The sequence below is a fragment of the Lampris incognitus genome, chromosome 14 (genome assembly GCF_029633865.1).
Source record: "Lampris incognitus isolate fLamInc1 chromosome 14, fLamInc1.hap2, whole genome shotgun sequence".
Lineage (NCBI taxonomy): Eukaryota > Metazoa > Chordata > Actinopteri > Lampriformes > Lampridae > Lampris > Lampris incognitus.
In genome coordinates, this window is record NC_079224.1 from 4,574,106 (window position 1) to 4,600,256 (window position 26,151).

At 44.8% G+C, this 26,151-nt stretch overlaps 1 protein-coding gene across 1 annotated transcript in view; it reads right to left on the bottom strand.

The window, feature by feature from the left end:
• paxip1 (PAX interacting (with transcription-activation domain) protein 1) overlaps positions 1-26,151 on the bottom strand; it is a 41,827-nt gene that overhangs the window by 1,817 nt on the left and 13,859 nt on the right. Inside the window, exons 11-22 of the mRNA XM_056293158.1 lie at positions 21,816-21,911; positions 20,768-20,905; positions 20,204-20,325; positions 19,822-20,006; positions 19,549-19,592; positions 17,668-17,735; positions 17,383-17,485; positions 15,692-15,860; positions 15,504-15,604; positions 13,624-13,758; positions 13,253-13,328; positions 9,540-9,604 (exon numbers count right to left, since the gene is read on the bottom strand). Of these exons, the coding sequence (XP_056149133.1) occupies positions 9,540-9,604; positions 13,253-13,328; positions 13,624-13,758; positions 15,504-15,604; positions 15,692-15,860; positions 17,383-17,485; positions 17,668-17,735; positions 19,549-19,592; positions 19,822-20,006; positions 20,204-20,325; positions 20,768-20,905; positions 21,816-21,911 (1,302 nt within the window). The remainder of the gene's footprint in view (positions 1-9,539; positions 9,605-13,252; positions 13,329-13,623; positions 13,759-15,503; positions 15,605-15,691; positions 15,861-17,382; positions 17,486-17,667; positions 17,736-19,548; positions 19,593-19,821; positions 20,007-20,203; positions 20,326-20,767; positions 20,906-21,815; positions 21,912-26,151) is intronic.

Below are 26,151 nucleotides of genomic sequence, written 5' to 3' on the forward strand. Positions count from 1 at the left end.
CTGACAGAAGACTGGACACACACCTCACACGAAGAAACCAACACTGACAGAAGACTGGACACACAACTCACACGAAGAAACCAGCACTGACAGAAGACTGGACACACACCACACACGAAGAAACCAGCACTGACAGAAGACTGGACACACAACTCACACGAAGAAACCAGCACTGACAGAAGACTGGACACACACCTCACACGAAGAAACCAACACTGACAGAAGACTGGACACACACCTCACACGAAGAAACCAGCACTGACAGAAGACTGGACACACACCTCACACAAAGAAACCAACACTGACAGAAGACTGGACACACACCTCACACGAAGAAACCAGCACTGACAGAAGACTGGACACACACCTCACACGAAGAAACCAGCACTGACAGAAGACTGGACACACACCTCACACGAAGAAACCAGCACTGACAGAAGACTGGACACACACCTCACACGAAGAAACCAACACTGACAGAAGACTGGACACACAACTCACACGAAGAAACCAACACTGACAGAAGACTGGACACACACCTCACACGAAGAAACCAGCACTGACAGAAGACTGGACACACACCTCACACGAAGAAACCAGCACTGACAGAAGACTGGACACACACCTCACATGAAGAAACCAGCACTGACAGAAGACTGGACACACAACTCACACGAAGAAACCAGCACTGACAGAAGACTGGACACACACCTCACACGAAGAACCAGCACTGACAGAAGACTGGACACACAACTCACACGAAGAAACCAGCACTGACAGAAGACTGGACACACACCTCACACAAAACCAGCACTGACAGAAGACAGGACACACACCTCACATGAAGAAACCAGCACTGACAGAAGACTGGACACACACCTCACACGAAGAAACCAGCACTGACAGAAGACTGGACACACACCTCACACGAAGAAACCAGCACTGACAGAAGACTGGACACACACCTCACACGAAGAAACCAGCACTGACAGAAGACTGGACACACAACTCACACGAAGAAACCAGCACTGACAGAAGACTGGACACACAACTCACACGAAGAAACCAGCACTGACAGAAGACAGGACACACACCTCACATGAAGAAACCAGCACTGACAGAAGACTGGACACACAACTCACACGAAGAAACCAGCACTGACAGAAGACTGGACACACACCTCACATGAAGAAACCAGCACTGACAGAAGACTGGACACACAACTCACACGAAGAAACCAGCACTGACAGAAGACTGGACACACACCTCACACAAAACCAGCACTGACAGAAGACTGGACACACACCTCACACGAAGAAACCAGCACTGACAGAAGACTGGACACACACCACACACGAAGAAACCAGCACTGACAGAAGACTGGACACACAACTCACACGAAGAAACCAGCACTGACAGAAGACTGGACACACACCTCACACGAAGAAACCAGCACTGACAGAAGACTGGACACACACCTCACACGAAGAAACCAACACTGACAGAAGACTGGACACACACCTCACACGAAGAAACCAACACTGACAGAAGACTGGACACACACCACACACGAAGAAACCAGCACTGACAGAAGACTGGACACACAACTCACACGAAGAAACCAGCACTGACAGAAGACTGGACACACAACTCACACGAAGAAACCAACACTGACAGAAGACTGGACACACAACTCACACGAAGAAACCAACACTGACAGAAGACTGGACACACAACTCACACGAAGAAACCAGCACTGACAGAAGACAGGACACACACCTCACACGAAGAAACCAACACTGACAGAAGACTGGACACACACCACACACGAAGAAACCAGCACTGACAGAAGACTGGACACACAAAGCACACGAAGAAACCAGCACTGACAGAAGACTGGACACACACCTCACACGAAGAAACCAACACTGACAGAAGACTGGACACACACCTCACACGAAGAAACCAGCACTGACAGATGACTGGACACACACCTCACACGAAGAAACCAACACTGACAGAAGACTGGACACACACCTCACACGAAGAAACCAACACTGACAGAAGACTGGACACACAACTCACACGAAGAAACCAGCACTGACAGAAGACTGGACACACAACTCACACGAAGAAACCAGCACTGACAGAAGACTGGACACACAACTCACACGAAGAAACCAACACTGACAGAAGACTGGACACACACCACACACGAAGAAACCAGCACTGACAGAAGACTGGACACACACCTCACACGAAGAAACCAGCACTGACAGAAGACTGGACACACAACTCACACGAAGAAACCAGCACTGACAGAAGACTGGACACACACCACAGACTGGACACACACCACACACGAAGAAACCAACACTGACAGAAGACTGGACACACACCACAGACTGGACACACACCACAGACTGGACACACACCACAGACTGGACACACACCACAGACTGGACACACACCACACACGAAGAAACCAGCACTGACAGAAGACTGGACACACAACTCACACGAAGAAACCAGCACTGACAGAAGACTGGACACACAACTCACACGAAGAAACCAGCACTGACAGAAGACTGGACACACACCTCACACGAAGAAACCAGCACTGACAGAAGACTGGACACACACCACACACGAAGAAACCAGCACTGACAGAAGACTGGACACACACCACACACGAAGAAACCAGCACTGACAGAAGACTGGACACACACCACACACGAAGAAACCAGCACTGACAGAAGACTGGACACACACCACACACGAAGAAACCAGCACTGACAGAAGACTGGACACACAACTCACACGAAGAAACCAGCACTGACAGAAGACTGGACACACACCACACACGAAGAAACCAGCACTGACAGAAGACTGGACACACACCTCACACGAAGAAACCAACACTGACAGAAGACTGGACACACAACTCACACGAAGAAACCAGCACTGACAGAAGACTGGACACACACCTCACACGAAGAAACCAACACTGACAGAAGACTGGACACACACAAAGCACACGAAGAAACCAGCACTGACAGAAGACTGGACACACACCTCACATGAAGAAACCTACACTGACAGAAGACTGGACACACACCTCACACGAAGAAACCAGCACTGACAGAAGACTGGACACACAACTCACACGAAGAAACCAGCACTGACAGAAGACTGGACACACAACTCACACGAAGAAACCAGCACTGACAGATGACTGGACACACACCTCACACGAAGAAACCAACACTGACAGAAGACTGGACACACACCTCACACGAAGAAACCAACACTGACAGAAGACTGGACACACAACTCACACGAAGAAACCAGCACTGACAGAAGACTGGACACACAACTCACACGAAGAAACCAACACTGACAGAAGACTGGACACACACCACACACGAAGAAACCAGCACTGACAGAAGACTGGACACACACCTCACACGAAGAAACCAGCACTGACAGAAGACTGGACACACAACTCACACGAAGAAACCAGCACTGACAGAAGACTGGACACACACCTCACACGAAGAAACCAGCACTGACAGAAGACTGGACACACAACTCACACGAAGAAACCAACACTGACAGAAGACTGGACACACAGAAAGCACACGAAGAAACCAGCACTGACAGAAGACTGGACACACACCTCACACGAAGAAACCAACACTGACAGAAGACTGGACACACACCACACACGAAGAAACCAGCACTGACAGAAGACTGGACACACAACTCACACGAAGAAACCAGCACTGACAGAAGACTGGACACACACCTCACACGAAGAAACCAGCACTGACAGAAGACTGGACACACAACTCACACGAAGAAACCAACACTGACAGAAGACTGGACACACACCTCACACGAAGAAACCAGCACTGACAGAAGACTGGACACACACCTCACACGAAGAAACCAGCACTGACAGAAGACTGGACACACACCTCACACAAAGAAACCAGCACTGACAGAAGACTGGACACACACCTCACATGAAGAAACCAGCACTGACAGAAGACTGGACACACAACTCACACGAAGAAACCAACACTGACAGAAGACTGGACACACACCTCACACGAAGAAACCAGCACTGACAGAAGACTGGACACACAACTCACACGAAGAAACCAGCACTGACAGAAGACTGGACACACACCACACACGAAGAAACCAGCACTGACAGAAGACTGGACACACAACTCACACGAAGAAACCAGCACTGACAGAAGACTGGACACACAAAGCACACGAAGAAACCAGCACTGACAGAAGACTGGACACACAACTCACACGAAGAAACCAACACTGACAGAAGACTGGACACACAACTCACACGAAGAAACCAGCACTGACAGAAGACTGGACACACACCTCACACGAAGAAACCAGCACTGACAGAAGACTGGACACACACCTCACACGAAGAAACCAGCACTGACAGAAGACTGGACACACAACTCACACGAAGAAACCAACACTGACAGAAGACTGGACACACAACTCACACGAAGAAACCAACACTGACAGAAGACTGGACACACACCTCACACGAAGAAACCAACACTGACAGAAGACTGGACACACACCTCACACAAAGAAACCAGCACTGACAGAAGACTGGACACACACCTCACACAAAGAAACCAACACTGACAGAAGACTGGACACACACCTCACACGAAGAAACCAACACTGACAGAAGACTGGACACACAACTCACACGAAGAAACCAGCACTGACAGAAGACTGGACACACACCTCACACGAAGAAACCAACACTGACAGAAGACTGGACACACAACTCACACGAAGAAACCAGCACTGACAGAAGACTGGACACACACCTCACACGAAGAAACCAACACTGACAGAAGACTGGACACACACCTCACACGAAGAAACCAGCACTGACAGAAGACTGGACACACACCTCACACGAAGAAACCTACACTGACAGAAGACTGGACACACAACTCACACGAAGAAACCAGCACCGACAGAAGACTGGACACACAACTCACACGAAGAAACCAGCACTGACAGAAGACTACATCTACACACACAGCCTGTCATGATGACTACAGCAACACACACGGCCTGTCATGATGACTACAGCTACACATACGGCCTGTCATGATGACTACAGCTACACACACGGCCTGTCATGATGACTACAGCAACACACACGGCCTGTCATGATGACTACATCTACACACACGGCCTGTCATGATGACTACAGCTACACACACGGCCTGCCATGATGACTACAGCTACACACACGGCAGCATAACACAGTAGTGTGAGCCTGAGGAAGGTGAATTGAATAAGGCGTCACCATGTAAACAGTTTAACTACCAGGTCTGAATCAGGTCTAAGTTGATTAAAACATGGAACGACCCTCATTAGTGGAGTTATTTAAAGCCTATTCTCTCATTGTGGCAGCCTGAAATCCAGAGCGTCACAGGAGGTCATTCCTCCTTGTGGCCATCATACTTTAAAACTGCCCCCTCAGACAGTCAGACACTCGGAGGTAATGCTCACTGTCGGGTTGTGTTTGTGCTGTTGTTGTGTGCTGCGGTTTGCAGTATAGACAGGGTGTTATGTGCACCATGCTTGATGATATATTTTGTTTTATTTCATTTCTTATTTTATCTTCTAGTTCTATTTGTTTCTATTTTCTTGTTATATTGTTTTTTCTTACTAGAGTGTGAGCATCTGTAATAGAACCCAATTTCCCGGGACGAATAAAGTATTCTGGTTCTGGCTCTGATTCTGATGGGTGACACTCATCTGGTGTTCTTTATTGTTCACATTAAAACAGGTATGCAGCAGACTGAAAGAAGACAGGAAGAGATGGAAATTGATGGTCCGCTGTAGCGACCCCTAACAGGAGCAGCCGAAAGTAGTAGTAGTAGTAATAGTAGTAGTAGTAGTTAACAGCAGTAGTAGTAGTATTAGTAATAGTAGTAGTTGTAGTAATAGTAGTAGTAGTAGTAGTAGATTGAAAGAAAAAAATATAAAACCGTAAAAAATAAGAAACTGTCCCCATGCTCCGTATTTTGGCTGAAATGACACCAGAGAGCTGGTAGTGAAGTTATACCAAAGACACAGGTGAGCAAGTTATATCACAGATACAGGTGCACGGCGACGCTACAGAGGAAGTTATATCACAGACACAGGTGCACGGCGACGCTACAGAGGAAGTTATATCACAGACACAGGTGCACGGCGACGCTACAGAGGAAGTTATATCACAGACACAGGTGCACGGCGACGCTACAGAGGAAGTTATATCACAGACAGGTGCACAGCGACGCTATGGAGGAAGTTATATCACAGACACAGGTGCATGGCGACGCTACAGAGGAAGTTATATCACAGACACAGGTGCATGGCGACGCTACAGAGGAAGTTATATCACAGACACAGGTGCACGGCGACGCTACAGAGGAAGTTATATCACAGACACAGGTGCATGGCGACGCTACAGAGGAAGTTATATCACAGACACAGGTGCACAGCGACGCTATGGAGGAAGTTATATCACAGACACAGGTGCACAGCGACGCTATGGAGGAAGTTATATCACAGACACAGGTGCATGGCGACGCTACAGAGGAAGTTATACCACAGACACAGGTGCACGGCGACGCTACAGAGGAAGTTATATCACAGACACAGGTGCATGGCGACGCTACAGAGGAAGTTATATCACAGACACAGGTGCATGGCGACGCTACAGAGGAAGTTATATCACAGACACAGGTGCATGGCGACGCTACAGAGGAAGTTATATCACAGACACAGGTGCATGGCGACGCTACAGAGGAAGTTATATCACAGACACAGGTGCACGGCGACGCTACAGAGGAAGTTATATCACAGACACAGGTGCATGGCGACGCTACAGAGGAAGTTATATCACAGACACAGGTGCACAGCGACGCTATGGAGGAAGTTAAATCACAGACAGGTGCACGGCGACGCTACAGAGGAAGTTATACTACAGACACAGGTGCACAGCGACGCTGCAGAGGAAGTTATATCACAGACACAGGTGCATGGTGACGACAGGTGCACGGTGACGCTACAGACGAAGTTATATCAGACACAGGTGCACAGCGACGCTACAGAGAAAGTTATATCACAGACAGGTGCACGGCGACGCTACAGAGAAAGTTATATCACAGACACAGGTGCACGGTGACGACAGGTGCACGGTGACGCTACAGAGGAAGTTATACTACAGACACAGGTGCACAGCGACGCTGCAGAGGAAGTTATATCACAGACAGGTGCACGGCGACGCTACAGAGGAAGTTATATCACAGACAGGTGCACGGCGACGCTACAGAGGAAGTTATATCACAGACAGGTGCACGGTGACGCTACAGAGGAAGTTATATCACAGACAGGTGCACAGCGACGCTATGGAGGAAGTTAAATCACAGACAGGTGCACGGCGACGCTACAGAGGAAGTTATACTACAGACACAGGTGCACAGCGACGCTGCAGAGGAAGTTATATCACAGACACAGGTGCATGGTGATGACAGGTGCACGGTGACGCTACAGACGAAGTTATATCAGACACAGGTGCACAGCGACGCTACAGAGAAAGTTATATCACAGACAGGTGCACGGCGACGCTACAGAGAAAGTTATATCACAGACACAGGTGCACGGTGACGACAGGTGCACGGTGACGCTACAGAGAAAGTTATATCACAGACACAGGTGCACGGTGACGACAGGTGCACGGTGACGCTACAGAGGAAGTTATACTACAGACACAGGTGCACAGCGACGCTACAGAGGAAGTTATATCACAGACAGGTGCACGGTGACGCTACAGAGGAAGTTATATCACAGACACAGGTGCATGGCGACGCTGCAGAGGAAGTTATATCACAGACAGGTGCACGGCGACGCTACAGAGGAAGTTATATCACAGACAGGTGCACGGTGACGCTACAGAGGAAGTTATATCACAGACAGGTGCACGGTGACGCTACAGAGGAAGTTATATCACAGACAGGTGCACGGCGACGCTACAGAGGAAGTTATATCACAGACACAGGTGCACGGCGACGCTATGGAGGAAGTTATATCACATACAGGTGCATGGCGACGCTACAGAGGAAGTTATATCACAGACACAGGTGCACAGCGACGCTATGGAGGAAGTTATATCACAGACAGGTGCACGGCGACGCTACAGAGGAAGTTATACTACAGACAGGTGCACAGCGACGCTGCAGAGGAAGTTATATCACAGACACAGGTGCACGGTGACGACAGGTGCACGGTGACGCTACAGACGAAGTTATATCACAGACACAGGTGCACGGCGACGCTGCAGAGGAAGTTATATCACAGACACAGATACACGGCGATGTTACAGAGGAAGTTATATCACAGACACACGGCGATGCTGCAGAGGAAGTTATATCACAGAAAGATGCATGGCGACGCTACAGAGGGAGTTATATCACAGACACAGGTCCATAGCGACGCTACAGAGGAAGTTATACCACAGACACAGGTGCACGGTGACGCTACAGAGGAAGTTATATCACAGACACAGATACACGGCGATGCTGCAGAGGGCGTTATATCACAGAAAGATGCATGGCGACGCTACAGAGGGAGTTATATCACAGACACAGGTCCATAGCGACGCTACAGAGGAAGTTATACCACAGACACAGGTGCACGGTGACGCTACAGAGGAAGTTATATCACAGACACCGGTGCACGGTGATGCTACAGACGAAGTTATATCAGAGACAGGTGCACGGTGACGCTACAGAGGAAGTTATATCACAGACAGGTGCACGGTGATGCTACAGAGGAAGTTATATCACAGACAGGCGCATGGTGATGCTGCGGAGGAAGTTATATCACAGACACCGGTGCACGGTGATGCTACAGATGAAGTTATATCACAGACACAGGTGCACGGTGACGCCACAGATGAAGTTATATCAGAGACAGGTGCACGGTGACGCTACAGAGGAAGTTATATCACAGACAGGTGCACGGTGATGCTACAGAGGAAGTTATATCACAGACACAGGCGCATGGTGATGCTGCAGAGGAAGTTATATCACAGACACAGGTGCACGGTGATGCTACAGTGGAGGCGTTTCTCATTAAACAGCGTTGTTTATCCTTTGTGTTGTCGTGTTTAAACTGCAATATGGACGCAAGTATTTTTCCTCCCTACAAAATTCATGTAAACAGCTCAAATGATTTTTTTAAATTTCTGTCTGTAGAAAAAGGACCTTCATTTTTGGTGACTGCATGCACAGACAGTGTGTGATGAAAAGCCTTATCTGCTTTCTAAATAAGTAGATCCAGAGGACCTTCAAGATGAAGAGCAGCCCGCTGCTATACAGACAGCAAATGCTGCTGATGTTAAAATATGTTTTCATAACGAGCCATAAATAAATAAATCACACTCCTGATGACTGTCATGTGGAATCACAACATGAAGGATATGAGTCAAAATCCAGCTTCTGGGTCAGAACTCCTGTCAGGATGAACTCTGCATTGTGCACATCTGGAAAAGAGAAAGAATTCAAAAAATTAATCATCACAGAACATCCACTCATCTTCCTGTGAATACTGCACATGTAGAATACTGCATATGTAGAATACTGCATATGTAGGCATGAACCATCATGTTATAAAGCAGTATTTTTATTTAAATTATGTAACAACTTAACTACTCTTCACTCATCATTATTTCATCATGTAGTCACTTTAAATTACATGTGTATATTGTACTCTGTAATATTTCTTTACATCACATATTTCTTCTTGTGTACTGCCATCATATTTTAATGATCACTTATATGGATTTTGTATTCTCTATAACGTCGGCCTTCTGTAGTTTAAGTCCACTTAAACTGTAATGTCACTGAGCTTCTTACTGCTCACGTTATCACGCTACCCTGAAGTCTGATTTAACACCTTAGTTTTAACGCCCATCATGAGTACTTTTCCTGTTTGTTCACATTTCTACTCTAAATCACAGTTGTGAAGGCAGCAACGCCAGCAAGCCATAAACTGAATTATGATTAAAAATATGCATCAGCTTTAAGAGGTTTAACACTCAAAACGTTGATGCATTTTTAAATCCCAATGAAGCAACAAGGAGTTCTGAAGATGACAAATGTCATGTGTGGACTAAAGCCTTTCTGGCTCAACAGACCAGCTTTAATCCACAACAGCTCCATGTCCAAGTTCAGCTGACACGGCCAAAAGTTACGTTGTTAAATAATAATAACAACAATTATTATTATTTAACAACGTAATAATAATAATAACAACAATAATAAATATAATAACAATAATTATTATTTAACAACGTAATAACAATAATAATTCTAACAATAATAATAACAATTATTATCATTTAACAATGTAATAATAATAACAATAATAGTAACAATAATAACAATAATAATAATTACTATTATTATTAATTAAGAAAGTAATAATAACAATAATTATTACTTAATGTAATAATAATAGCAATAATAACAACAACAATAATAACAATAATTATTGTTGTTTAACAATGTACTACCAATAACAAATAATAACAATAACAACGACAACAATAATTATTCTTATTATTTAACAATGTAATAATAATAACAACAATAACAATAACAACAACAATAATAACAATAATAATAATAATGAGTGACTAAACATCACAAAATTACAGGCTGGAGAATTATCATAGAATTAAACAACATTCCTCCAGCCTCAACAAAACACAGGTTGTAAGCTTTATACAAAAGAAATACACATCAACCAAGTCGAGAAGAACATTTTATGACCTGTGGAAAATGTGCATAAATTAATGTGCACAGCACAACCTCCAGGTTGAAACTTGTCATACATGCTCTTATTGTTGGATTGATCAACTACATGTAGGGCAGAATCCTGCTGAGAAACAAAAACATGGAACTTGCCCCATAGTTCCTAAAATGACTGAGTCCAGTATCATCATCATCATCATCATTACATTTATATGCACTTCCTAAAGAGTATATAAGTATTGTGTGGTGATAATCCGTGACTTAGTGAGAGTTTACTGAAGTGGACACAGCACTCCTGATGCTAGTTTCACTACATGCATGTGTAGAGTACTTCAGCAACAGCCACGAGAGACAGCTTATTAGATGCTTATCAGCTTTATCAGATGATCAGTGGTTGGAGATGTTTGAGGACTGTCATATTTGTTTGTAATAATATTTGAGAGGTATGTTCTTGCAATTTTTTTCTGCTGACTTTATATTGAGAGGCTGCCTTTAAAATCATCTTAATGACTTTGCAGTTCAGCTTTCCTCCATGTACATCCTCCTCAACCCTGCTGTGTCTTCATTGTTCCTGGGAATTCCGTTTTTCTTTTTTACTGTATATGAGGCAGCAAAATCAATAACAGTTTTTGTACAGAAGCTGTCAGCATGACGACTGGTGACGGAGTTGTCTGACTGTTTATCAATGCAATAAATGTTCCACTGATGCTCAGTCACAGCAACATTTCTTTACATCATGTTCAGTATCAAACAAGTCACTGCATGTCTTCACAGTGAAATGATGACCAGCAGCAGCAATGCCAGTAATGGATGCTATTTCTACTGACAGTCCATTATGACAAGATCCAAAGAGTGTCCATGGTTATTTGTGGGTCCTCTGACATTCCTTGTAAAATCCATGGGGCATGAGGCATCGCTGAAATCCACTACTTTAAAGTCAGCCAGACTGTCAACATGGAAGCTGAAGCCTCCCACGAAAACAATTAAATCCTAACTTGACAAAACGAGGGACAACAGCTGTAAGAATTGATCTCAGATTATGGCCCTCAATTTAGGAGGCCAGCCCTGTATACAGCACCTGCCAGCAGCGTGTGTTTACACTTCAGAACAGTATAATGTTTATTCAAAGATGAACGCTGAGAGTCTGTTCTGGCAGAGATCAGATGCAAGTGCCCTTCTGCTGCCACTTCAAACTGCCCTACTGCTGCCACTTCAAACTGCATGTGGGAATGTGAGACTGGGTGGGGAAGCTTCAGTTTACACAGCCTTCGTTGTGAAGTCAAATCTCGGTCAAAAAACATATTGTGTAATTGGCTTTAACATAGGAGGTCGTTAATATGAGATATCATTATCCTTTCACATAGCCTTATCTGTAATTCACTTTTTATTGCTTTTCAAAAGAAGCAACATCACACAGAACAACGATATCATAAACAAAAAAGAAAACAATAACAATAAAACTAATAAAACAAGAAAATTACACTGGGGAAGTAATGGAGGAGTTGGATGTGCCTTCCCAAAAAGAAACTCTTACTGTGGTGCTAAACCCAAAAAACATATACTTCAAAAACCCCATCAAAGGATATAGGGTAGCACTCACCAATTTAAAAAAGGACAGGGACAGGGCCTCATTTCCACCAATTTATTTTAGCCAGAAAAACATGCTAACATTTCGGCCTACTACTACAGGCCTTCATCAGAACTGCACTTTGTATGGCATCATCGTCAATGGAAGGAATAATCTAGTCTGATGACAAAGGGTCCCCTCCCTCTCTCTTAAGGAATTCAATTAAACATCTTGTACATTTAAAGGGACTTTGGATATGATTGGTTAAGTTTGCCCATCCTCTGTATGTGTTTGCATGTGAGAGACAGAGAGAGAGGGAGGGAGAGACAGAGAGCAAGCAAGAGACAGAGAGAGCGAGAGAGAGACAGAGAAAGAGGGAGGGAGAGACAGAGACACAGAGAAAGAGAGTCAGAGAGACAGAGACAGAGAGAGAGAGAGACACAGAGACAGAGAGAGAGAGACACACAGAGACAGAGAGAGTGAGAGAGAGACAGAGGGAGGGAGAGACAGAATGAGAGACAGAGACAGAGAGAGACAGAGACAGCGAGAGAGCACGCGACTATTCTTGTTCTGCAATATTTGTGAGGGTCCATTTTAAGGTTAGGATTTGGGTTTAGGGTTTAGATTAAAATGAAGATTAGACTGAAACTAGGTTAAGTGTTAATATTTAGCATGTAATTGTGATGATTAATGCTAAGGTTAGAGTCTAAATTTAGAATATCATCTAAATCACAGAGAAACAACAGTGTGTGTACGTGTGCAAGTGTGTGTACGTGTGCAAGTGTGTGTGTGTGTGTGTGCATTTTACCAATATTCTTGAGGAAGTACTCTCTACAGAGGTGCAGGTCATTGTCACAGGAAATTATGATAATCTCTGGAAGGTTCTGTAATAGAATCAGTTTTTTTTTGTTTTGTTTTTTTTGTTTTCATTTATAAACAATCAAATACTTTTCCAAAAAAGAAGCTCTGATTGACTTAGTACTGCCACACAATACTACTAATAGTTTCACCTCAACGATACAACCAATTTAGCAACTCCAGACTTTGAGAAGGTACAAAAATAGCTTGTGTAGCATACTAACTGTGCTGGACTATTAGAAGAAAACTAAAAAGGGCTGGAGGTAAAAGGTAAGTAAAGCTAGCATTTCAGTTATATTTTTCCCTTGTCTTTTGCCTGACCTTGTTCTGTTTGTACTCTATGATTTTTTTGTAGGAGGGTTGCTTGGGCAGTAGCTTTCCTCCTGCACTTTCCAGGATGGCCTTCATGGTGCTGAGACTAGGGCAGATCCCTGGAGTGATGTAGAAATACTTCCCCTGCACACACATCAAGAAACAATGTGAAGAGGAGCAGGTAGATGAGACAGAGGGAAAGATGGCGAGACAGTGAAGAGAGAACATTTTAAGATGCAAAGAGAGAAGCATTAGAGGTAAACTGAGTGGAACAGAACGATCATGTCCAATTTCCTGAGAAGTTTTCATATCTAAATGTGAACGTTTTGAGCGGCCACGTTTCAACCAACAGCATCCAGTTTACTAGCATATTGTGCCATTGTCTAATCTCATCTCATCTTCAGCCACTTTTCCAGGGTCGGGTCGCGGTGGCAGCAAGCTAAGTAGGGCACTCCAGACGTCCCTCTCCCCAGCAACGCCCTCCAGCTCCTCCTGGGGTATCCCAAGGCGTTCTCAGGCCAGATTGGACATGTAGTCCCTCCAGCGTGTTCTGGGTCTACCCCAGGGTCTCCTCCCAGTTGGCCGTGCCCGGTAAACCTCCAAAGGAAGGCGCCCAGGAGGCATCCTCATCAGATGCCTGAACCATTCTTAACTGGCTCCTTTCGACAGGAAGGAGCAGCAGCTCTACTCTGAGCTCCCTCCGGATGTCCGAGCTCCTCACCCTATCTCTAAGGCTGAGCCCAGACACCCTACGGAGGAAACTCATTTCAGCCACTTGTATCTGCGATCTCACCCTTTCAGTCACTACCCAAAGCTCATGACCATAAGTGAGGGTTGGAACGAAGATTGACTGGTAAATTGAGAGCTTTGCCTTCTGGCTCAGCTCCCTCTTCACCACAACGATCCAGTACAACGTCCGCATTACTGCTGATGCTGCACCAATCCGCCTGTCAATCTCCCGCTCCATCCTACCCTCACTCGTGAACAAGACCCCGAGATACTTGAACTCCTTCACTTGAGGCAACAACTCATCCCCAACCTGTAGGGAGCAATCCACCATTTTCCGGTAGAGAACAATGGCCTCAGACTTGGAGGTGCTGACTCTCATCCCAACCAATTCACACTCAGTTGCAAACTGGCCCAGTGTGTGCCGGAGGTCGCGTTCTGATGAAGCCAACAAAACCACATCATCTGCGAAGAGCAGAGATGCAATCTGAGGTTCCCAAAACGGACACACTCCTCGCCTTGGCTGCGCCTTGAGATCCTGTCCATGAATATCATGAATCAGAGACAAGGGACAACCTTGGCGGAATCCGACACCCACCGAAAACGTGTTTGACTTTGTGCCAAGAATGTGGACACAGCTCTCACTTTTGTTATACAAGGACTGGATGGCTTGTAGCAACTGCCCCGGTACCCCATACTCCCGCAGTACCCCCCACAGAGTGCCCTGGGGTACACGGTCGTAAGCCTTCTCCAAGTCCACAAAACACATGTAGACTGGCTGGTCAAACTCCCATGCCTCCCTCAGCACTTCCGCAAGGGTAAAGAGTTGGTCCGTTGTTCCACAGCTAGGACGGAATCCGCATTGTTCCTCCTGGATCTCAGGTTCGACAATCGGTCGGAGCCTCCTTTCCAGCACCCTAGAGTAGACTTTCCCAGGGAGGCTGAGCAGTGTGATGCCCCAATAATTGGAGCACACCCTCCGGTCCCCCTTTATGAATATGGGAACCACCACCCCAGTCTGCCATTGTGCCATTGTGCGAGTACAATTTCATGAAATGGAAGAGTGGAAGATATCATGTGACACACACATCTGAAAAGACCTCAGTAGAACGTTTCCTCTCATTTGGGATCAAGCCAACAGTCTGTACACAAAAAACACCAACCTTGAAAAGAGGTGCATTGTGAGCTCTCTTTAGTGACTCTTCTAGACTGAAGCCGAACAACACCTCTGCCTCCGCATCTCGCAGCATGTAACTCTCCTCCTCTGGTACACAAACACACATATGTTCACACATTAGGCTAGACACTGCTGCTTATTAATGCTCTTGCTTAGGACAAACATCACACCTACCGACAAACTTCTGGCTCCTCCAGCTTTCTTCCAGCCAGTCGGGTGTGACAATGTGTTTAACCACAGACATGGCTGTCAGGAATTTGACTGTCCTTGTCACCTTGTTAGCCACCAAATGGGTGGCTTTCTGGGTGCTCTCTGCAACCTCGCCACCTAAAGCATGTAACCTCTGAGAGTGGATGGGGCAGATTGGTGAAGGAGTGGGAAGGAAGCATGAGTTTAGTAGATGTTTATAAAAAATACTCCTCACAGGAACTATTTATGACGATCTTACGGGTCTGGGAAACATGTTATGATAAGGTTCATGAGCCTTTTCATGATAAGGTTTATAGAACACAATGTTTTTTCACTATCACAAGTAATATTTTTTGGTGGCTTTTCCCCCCTCTTTTTCTCCCAGTTGTACCCATCCAATTACTCCACACTTCCAAGCCGTCCCAGTCGCTGTTCCACCCCCTCTGCTGATCCGGGGAGGGCTGCAGACTACCACATGCTTCCCCCGATACATATGGACTTGCCAGCTGCTTCTTTTCACCTGACAGTGAGGAGTTTCACCAGGGGGATGTAGCGCGTGGGAGGATCACGCTATTCCCCCCAGTTCCCCCTTCCCCCTAAACAGGTGCCCCGACTGACCAGAGGAGGCGCTAGTGCAGCGACCAGGACACATACCAACATCTGGCTTCCCACCCGCCGACACGGTCAGTTGTGTCTGTAGCATAATGTTAATGACAGTAAGGCTGTTTACTTTTTTAATTTAAAGAAAAAACTGTGCTGCCTCAACATTAACTTTGGGCAAAGAAGCCTATCACATTTTATCTTCGATGGTGAGCTGCAGTAGCTATCACCATCAACAAGACACTGACTTACAACTCTCAAATACTTGAGAGACGCTTCCACATGGCAATTAATGTGCTTCTTTATGACATTTAATGACTGGAATCTATGGGAATTAGTTAATGACCAGCTTTTACTGGAATCTGCACCACATTCTTATTCTGGCTGTTACAGCAAAACGTCTGTTGCTGAGAAAATATAAAACCTGTTGTGATTGGACAACTCACAACAATAACCATTGACATTAAGGACTCTTAAGAAAAGCCACACTTCTCTCAACTTTATAGTTGTCTGCTGTAGCAAAAAAAGAAAAAAACTAGATGCAGCACATTTTCATAGTTGCCACTCAACATGCAGCTAGCTATGCCCCACACATGTGTATGGCAAATGGAAATAAGCACAACAGCATAAGAAAGGGGAAAGGCTTGCAGGTATAATGTTATTTGCTGATTCAAAATTACTTAATTAAAATAAAAATCTCCCTACTGAGTGGTTATCACAGTTAACGGTAGAGACCTGATTCCTATTCCTCAACAATCACATGAGGATTATACAATATAAGAGATTGTGTTCTTGGTATTCATGAATATCTCTGGTATCTCCGGGGAAACTCAAGCAAACAACCTTTGACGGAGATTTTTTATTTTATTTTTTTTAGATAATTAAAAAATCCAAATTATGCATGTTTTGGGAATATCATATTCCCAATGTATTGATGTCATTAGCCCAAACAACAGCGTAAAAGCACATGGAAAACTCATCTCCAACTGTCACACCTGTCTTTGTATAAGACACTTAGACATAAAATGCATAAATGAAAAAAAAGGAAAAAAAAGAAAAACAGATTGTGTATTTACCTTGGTGTACTGCTGCACCTGCATAGGCTCAAAACCTGTCAAGATGGCGTTAGGTATGGACTCTGGTGGAAGCTTCTTACTGGGGGACTGGATTTCTTCAAGTCTTCATACATATTGCATACATAAATACACATACATTCATTCATACATGTGTGATGAAGAGTAAAGATTAAAAATGGGAGACATATTGTTGTGAAATTGTGTCAAAAAGCCAATGTATACTGACATGTTAAATTTCTCAACAATCTAAATGTGTTTGCATAAATTTTGAGATAATCTACTGACCTGGCTTTTTTATTAGGAGGCTGGTTGATAGAGTCAGACAGCTTCTGCTTTTGGAGCAGCAGGACATTCTGTATGCCACAGACAACAGACAGGTACAGCCAAGAGACAGGTGCAGAGAGAACCAGAACGGGTCAAGGTTCCCATTTGAAAAAAAGGAAAGAAAAAAGTATTAAGTGACGCAGGCCTACATTTATCAATCTAAATAGATCAACGCATTTGAGAACAACCACCATTAACAGTTCCACAATGGCCCTCAGCTCTACTTCCTGTTCCCCGCCTCCCTCAATTTGTACGTTTTGAGATTTCATCTCTTTGAAGAGAAGAGAATGTCTCTCCAGGGCTCTGAGACTGAAACACGAGTTCTGCTGCCCTTGGGAACTAGACTAGCTTTTCTTTGAAAAGGGAAACCGAGGCCCCCTCCTGGAGTCAGACCTGGGAAGGGAGCTTGCTGGCGAATGTCTGATGGCCGGGCCTTGGCCCATGGGGCCCAGTCGGGCCCAGCCTGAAAAAAAACCCAACATGAAGCCACCACCCTATGGACCCACCACACGCAGGGCTGAACATTGGGGTAGGGCGCAATGCAGGCCGCACGGCAGGCAAAGGTGGGGACCGGGGCGTGCCGACTTCTGGCATCGCGGATTGGCCCTTGGGACGTGGAATGTCACCTCTCTGGCAGGGAAGGAGCCTGAGCTGGTGCGGGAGGTGGAGTGGTACCAACTAGATATAGTTGGGCTCACCTCCACACATAGTATGCGATTGGTACCAAACTCCTGAAGAGGGGCTGGACTCTTTTAAATAAAATGTGAAGCTTTTAATTATCATCTTACATTGCCCTGTAACTTGTACTCTTTTTATTTGTTTTAAATGTATTTTTATTGCTTTGTGTTGCTTTTACATGTCGTCTTCATTATGTGAAGCACTCTGAATTGCCTTGCTGCTGAAATGTGTTATACAAATAAATTTGCCTTGCAGTTGTGTTAAAAGTTGCTACTACAATGTCACCACAGGGTGTAAACAAGTTTGCAACACAGGTGCAACACTTCTACTAATGGCCATCTGTACGTTTTATGAAGTTGAAAATATGACCGCTGAAGACCTTTTGTTAATTAATACCTTTTTTCCAGTACTGATTGCCCCCCCCCCCAAAAAAAAAACAAAACAAAAAATATTAATGCACCAAGGATATTTACCCCCCAAGAGCTGGAGATATTAATTGATATATAAATAAGTTAAACTGCAACCAAGCAACCATTTTAAGGAAATGTCCATCCTGTTTTTAGGACATGAAGAAACTCTATCAAGGGACACCTTTGTTGTCCTACTGTACTGTACTGTACTGTGGTTGAACATACAATAGCTAGTGAAAGCAGGACATTTATTGACAAGTTTCATTTTAACATCCCATCACAGCAGATAGAACATTGTGCTGGGAAGATAAATAATCCTTGAGAAAATATTTTCAGCTAATCTTGTCAAATGTAAAGCTACTGGTGTGGTGAATACAGGCGTTTACCACGTCACTGCATGTTTGGGCTGACCACACTCTCAACAGACACCACTGACTTACCTACGGGAACCATTAGCTCACTAGAGAGCTGCTTATTAAAACATCAGTAGTGTTCTAGCAGTTGGGAAGAGACAGAAATAATGCTACAAGGTTCGACAGCTGAAAGGGGATGTCACACAAAAAATGAGCAAAAACCAATTACACTGACAAATGAGGAACAAAGCAGACTATACACAACATAAACCAACATATGTCGGTTGCAGAAAATGAATGCATGTATGGCCAGTTTATTACTGGCACGGCAACACGTGGTATCCATCGCCCTTGCTATCCTAAGCAAAGGATAGAACCTACTGGATACTTGGTCAACTCACCGCCAGAGCTTCTGGAGATACTTTCACTGGCGTTCGCCAAGCGCCTAGAAGGGAAATCAAATCAAACAACATTAAAAAAAAAAAAAGGTTCAGACAGTTACAAACATACACACACAAACACAAGTACAGATCAACCTACACACAAAGGCTGGGCTAAACTCACTAAATCATTCAATCACATTCCTTGCAACTGACTTTGTTAAGAAGTAATCATATTAGTAAATGCACTGGCCATCTACAGTTAAACTGAAGGCAGCCCTGCTGCTCACCTACCCAGCAGGTTGTGTACTAGCAGTGGGTTAGGCACCAGTGGTTCAGGGTGGTTATAATTTGAGTAACGGCTGTGCTGAATTTGCCTCAGAGCTTCAAAGTTTCCAAGCAGGATATCACAGAGCCACTGAGCGTTGACGCAAGGGATCTTCCACTCCTTCGCCTTTTCATACTTCAGGCCACTCGGTCTTTGGGAGACAGAGAAGGAGAAAAAAAAATGGGTATGCTAACAACTTTAGATCTCTCCCCCAGTCCCAGCTCTCACCCCCCCAATTTCTCTATCCATCACTCATCATCAACATCAGATCTCCCTGCCCATCAGACCATCCACGCCCCACCCTTTCCGAACCACTACCCCATTCATTCCTTCCTCCCTCCCTCTTACTCTTTGCAAATGAGAACGGTGTTGCTGTGACAGAGGTATCCAGTATATCTAGCTCCAGCCAGGTAAGCCATCAACTTCAGGTCATCCCTGTCCGTATCCACAAAGCCTGTCACCGATATTATCTAGAGGGCAGGAAGAGAGGGGAAAGAGCAGAAAAAAGGAAAGAGAGAAATAAAGAGATACATCGACAAACTGATACCCACACTGTACTGGAAGGATCCACGTAAATTGATATCTATTTAGTTTTCAAAATGTGAGTTAAAAATGCTATTGACCACTAGTTTGCTCTTGCTTTGTAAACCAAGTCAAATGGGGGGATCAGAGACACAATATTTGATTATTTTAACATGTACATTTTGAGCACATCCATAAATACACGTTAACAAAGTTAGGTTTAGACACTGCCACATACCTTCAAATGTAAATCAAGACCTTGAGTCAATTTTAGGTGAAAAGCCTTCAAACTCATGTAAAAGAATGCATTAACCTGAACATCAGTAGCAAGGTGACAACTTTCAAAAGAGGCTCTGCTCTACACTGCTACTAGACATGCTTTAAACCTACATGCTGCGAGCAGGGTTTGGCTCCAGGGGGGAAGGCAAAGGGTAGGTGTAGTGTTCTGTGAGGGGGAACCATCTTCTTCTTCTTCAGTATAGTGTTGAGCCAATGGGCTGTTACACACCGCTTCCCCTCTCTTAGCGCCTGGCAAAGGAAAGATCCGAGTAAGGATTATTGTGTTAGCTGGATTTCCCTATGAAAAAGTTATAAGACAAAAACCAGTGCTATTTACACCACAATATTGTTAAAACTGTTGTTTTGCTATGACATTTGGCAAGTAGTTACAAAAAAAGGGACACACCTAATTTCATTCGTCGTCATGTGAATCTGATAACTGAAATGCTGAACCTCACAATACTTTACAGTGTGATTGGTAAGCAGTCAGAGGTTAGGCAGAAGGAAACTGGGACGCAATGCAGAACAAGACCAATATCACCATCTGTAGGCATATAACTAGAATACCAGTTACCACAGTTTATTAAACTGGGTTGTGTTTGCTTTCTGAGTACTGACCTCTTGTGCGCAGCAATCTGAATAATAAGACCAGACCAAAACATAGCCTTTCCCTTTAGTATATCTGGCAATATGCGACAAATCCGTGGACAGGACCGCTTTATGAAATATTCACTTAATGTGATTTTGGTAGAATTGCTTTGTGTGACTTCTATGTAAGAGCGACATGGAGGAGTGCAAAGCTGCAAATGCAGAACAGGACATCTCCCAAACAACACAAGATAACACAGCAGAAACCGTGTGCTGTTACCATTGTGTGGGCTCTGTTCAGGTTTAGAAAACCCAACACTGAACAGAAAAATATAACCTGCACGCTGTGTTGCATAACAGCTGTTGATGTGGCTATACGTGCCACCCCTTCAACTACCTACTAAACCATCCATGAGTTTCTAAAGAAATGTATGGTGATGTATATACCATTTCTGTGAAATAAAATGGCATATGGTGAATACAGATATCACCCACCCCTAAGTAAGGCTATTGATAGCACTGACTTAAAATTGTTGGTTATCGCCACACAGAGCATACTGCTGCCGCCTACCTGGACATACATGCTGCTGACCTGACTCTCACAGAGAAGGTGTGTGCAGCGGTTGTTGAGGGTGGAGTCAACAGTGCCCCCACAAGCCTGGATGACCTAGTGTAAGAGGAAACAAGTTAAATTTAACAACATCTATCGCTATTAGAATCAGAATCGAGGAGTTTGACTCCGGTTTACAGCAGCTTCTAGTATTTATCATATACCACATATAACATATATCACCCACAAAAAATAAAAATGCAATAATAAATAGAATACTGGAGGTAAGTATTTAAGCACAACAGGTATGTCACAACTATACAAGGTTTTGTCTTGATGCATGCTCAAAACCCCAGGCAAGGAAATCCCAGAAAGGTGAATCAGTTCATCTGGACACAATGTTTATTGGGAGAAACGATTCATCACTCATCTAAATGACTTCGTCAGTCTCCACTGACTTCAGGTATCTCCCGACCTTATAAACAGCACAGTTGCATAATAACCGAACCAACCATCGGTTTCATATGCAAATTGCTGTGACCATTAACTAGAAATGCAATGGCCATGTGTGCTAATCTAGGGGTGGGATGATACTGGATCAAATTCCGAATCGTTCTATTCGGCCTTCACAGTTCGAGACACTCCCCATTTCACGAGATCATGTGTTATTAACACTAGAAGGACCAGGATGTCACTCTTACCTAATGACCGCCGGTTTTTGAACTCTACATTGTGTCAAGATAAATACCCAATTGAGATATTAATGCATTGCATATGTTAGTAGGTGTTGAGGAGAGTGTGTTGAGAAGGTGGAAGAAGTACTTTGAGGGGCTGATGAATGAAGAAAATGAGAGAGAGAAGGTTGGATGATGAATCAGGAAGTGCGGTGGATTAGCAAGGAGGAAGTGAGGGCAGCTATGAAGAGGATGAAGAGTGGAAAGGCAGTTGGTCCAGATGACATACGTATGGAGGCATGGAGATGTTTAGGAGAGATGGCAGTGGGGTTTTTAACAAGATTGTTTAACACAATCTTAGGAGGTGACAGGATGCCTGAGGAGTGGAGAAGTATACTGGTACCGATTTTCAAGAACAAGGGCGATGTGCAGAACTGTAGCAACCACAGAGGTATAAAGCTGATCAGCCACAGCATGAAGATATGGGAAAGAGTAACAGAAGCTAGGTTAAGAGGAGAGGTGATGATCAGCGAGCAGCAGTATGGTTTCATGCCACGAAAGAGCACCACAGATGTGATGTTTGCTTTGAGAATGTTGATGGAGAAGTACAGAGAGACCAGAAGGAGTTACATTGTGTCTTTGTGGATTTAGAGAAAGCATACGACAGGGTGCCGAGAGAGGAGGTGTGGTATTGTATGAGGGAGTTGGGAGTTGCAGAGAAGTATGTAGGAGTGGCGCAGGATATGTATGAGGAAAGTGTGACAGTGGTGAGGCGTGCAGTTGGAATGACAGATGGGTTCAAGGTGGAGATGGGATTACATCAAGGATCAGCTCTGAGCCCTTTCTTGATTGCAATGGTGATGGACAGGTTGACGGACGAGATCAGGCAGGCGTTTCCGTGGAATATGTTTGCGGATGACATTGTGATCTGTAGCAAGAGTAGGTTGCAGGTTGAGGAGAGCCTGGAGAGGTGGAGGTATGCACTGGAGAGAAGAGGAATGAAAGTCAGTAGGAGCAAGATGGAATACCTATGCATGAATGAGAGGGAGGACAGTGGAATGATAAGGGTGCAAGGCGTACAGCTGACGAAAGCGTATCAGTTTAAATACTTAGGGTCAACTGTACAAAGTAACAGGGAGTGCAGAAGAGAGGTAAAGAGAGTGCAGGCAGGGTGGCAGGGTTTTTCCTGGCTCAGAAGGGGCCTTTGGGGGGTGACTACGCATGACAGTAAGCATGATCGGTCCGCATCGCGACTATGCGCAACAGTAAAGTCAATGAGTCTGTGTTGCCTTATTTGATAGAAATCTATGCATTTTCCTGTTATTTCTGACCATTTGTCAAACAAAAATTGATAAACAAAAATGTCTATTATGCTTGAGTAAATGAAACTCCAATTAACAAACTCGTTAAAAAATTCATTTTATTACAGCATTGTAAGGGGGAGAGGGGAGTGGGATTTGGGTTGAGGGGCATGGGGTTAAGGGAGAGGAGTGGGGTTGAGGGAGACGGGAGTGGGGTTGAGCTAGAGGGGAGTGGGGTTGAGGGAGAGGGGAGTGGGGTTGAGGGAGAGAGGGTGAGGCGAGTGGGGTTGAGGGACAGGGGTGTGGGGTTGGGAGAGGGGAGGTAGTCAATTGCAGAGGTCACAGCCTGCTTCAGCGCACTTCACCCTCCTCTTTTTATTGACGAAATAAAAGGATCTGACAAGGCCATGGTAGTCGATGTCATCTGCTTTTGGGCCGTCAATCACCACCCTGCAGCACACATCAAGGTGGTCATCCTTGAGCTGGTTCCTCAGTGGTGTTTTCACCTGTTGAAAATTGAATGGAGGGAGTGAGGGTGAGGTGAGTGGGGTTGAGGGAGCTAGCTAGCTGGCTGAGTTGACCAGGGTTAATCAGCACAGTTGAATGGATGACAGGGGGTGGTGGAGAAAATAATACAGCAACGTTATCTCTTGGTTATAAATAAATAAAATAAAGGGGGGTGGGCAAACACAAGTACAGTACGACCAGAGTCTTCTTGGCCGCCCGCCACGGTCTTTCGATAGCTAGCTAATGCAACGTTAGTTTGCAGCAGGTATCGATGCAACATAGCTGACTGTAGCTAACGTGAACAGCTGTTAACTCGAAAAGAAACTAGCTAGCTAACATTTACGGTGTATTACTGTAAGGAATATAAAACATTCAACTCTAAGACTAATGTAGATACAGCAGGCCGCCCAAATACAAACTATTCAGTCTTTTACAACAGTTTACCATAAAACGTGTTTTTCTCCCTCCTCTCAATCGTTTTTCAATAACCCCTTCTCTTTTCTCCGCAACAACAATACAGACAATACAATAATACGCAAATTCTTATTATTAAGAACGGGATGGTTATACATCATACATATTTTATAGCCTAACGTTACTCATGATATTTATAAATTGAAAACAATCCATTCATTCCATTCATTTTCCGAACCGCTTATCCTGCTCTCAGGGTCGCGGGGATGCTGGAGGTTATCCCAGCAGTCATTGGGCGGCAGGTGGGGAGACACCCTGGAGAGGCCGCCAGACTGTCACACAGGGCCGACACACACACACACTCATACCTAGGGGCAATTTAGTATGGACAATACACCTGACCTACATGTATTTGGACTGTGGAAAGAAACCGAAGCCCCCGGAGGAAACCCATGCAGACACAGGGAGAAAATGCAAACTCCACACAGGACGACCCGGGACAAGCCCCAAGGTTGGACTACCCCGGGGCTCGAACCCAGGACCTTCTTATTGAGAGACGACCGTGCTAACCACTGCGCCACAAAAAAACAAAACAAAAAAAAATCAAGCTAAATTTAATTAATGCGCACCTGTTGAGACAACGAGCGTCTGGTGGGGGTGATTTTGGTCTATCATAACTCTACTACACAGTCAATGACCGGCAATCTGGAATAAAATATGTAGCTATACACATACTCAAATCAATACATAGAAAATAAGCTCAATTTCACTGGAAACTTACCTCTCAGGTGATCTGACTCGAAGGCTGTCTTCAGAAAAGTTCCGCTGTCTATGTGCCGGCTGCCTGCTTCAATAAGCTTCGCTGTCACCGAGCTCACGCACCGCCATCACTCTGAGTTCGCTCTTCGCAATCGCGGGAAATCTCCGACATGACACGAAATGGACCCATAGATATGAAGCCAAAATGTTTCAGATACTGATAACCTGTCTATCAACTCGATTACTATTGGTCCAAACCACGGAAATTGCAAGAAAGAGGGGCTGAATGGGCTGAACTTGAAACAAGCTATTAAACACTTTTTGAGAGGATTTGAATTGTTATTTTTATTCTCAATTCTTATCTTTTTGGCGCTAGTGATTTTCCTTTGGCGCTGGCTAAAACGTGTTTGGGGGGTGCCAAAAATTCCTCTATGCGGGAAAAACCTTGGGTGGAGAAGAGTGTCAGGAGTGCTTTGCGACAGAGGGGTACCACTAGGAATTAAAGGAAAGGTTTACAAAATGGTTGTAAGAATAGCTATGTTACATGGTTTGGAGACAGCGGCAACTGGCATATGAAACCAATCATTGGTTCGGTCGTTATGCAACTGGGCTGTTTATAAGGTTGGGTATACCTGTAGTCAGTTGAGACCGATGAAGTCATTTAGATGAGCGATGAAACATTTCTCCCAATAAACGTTGTGT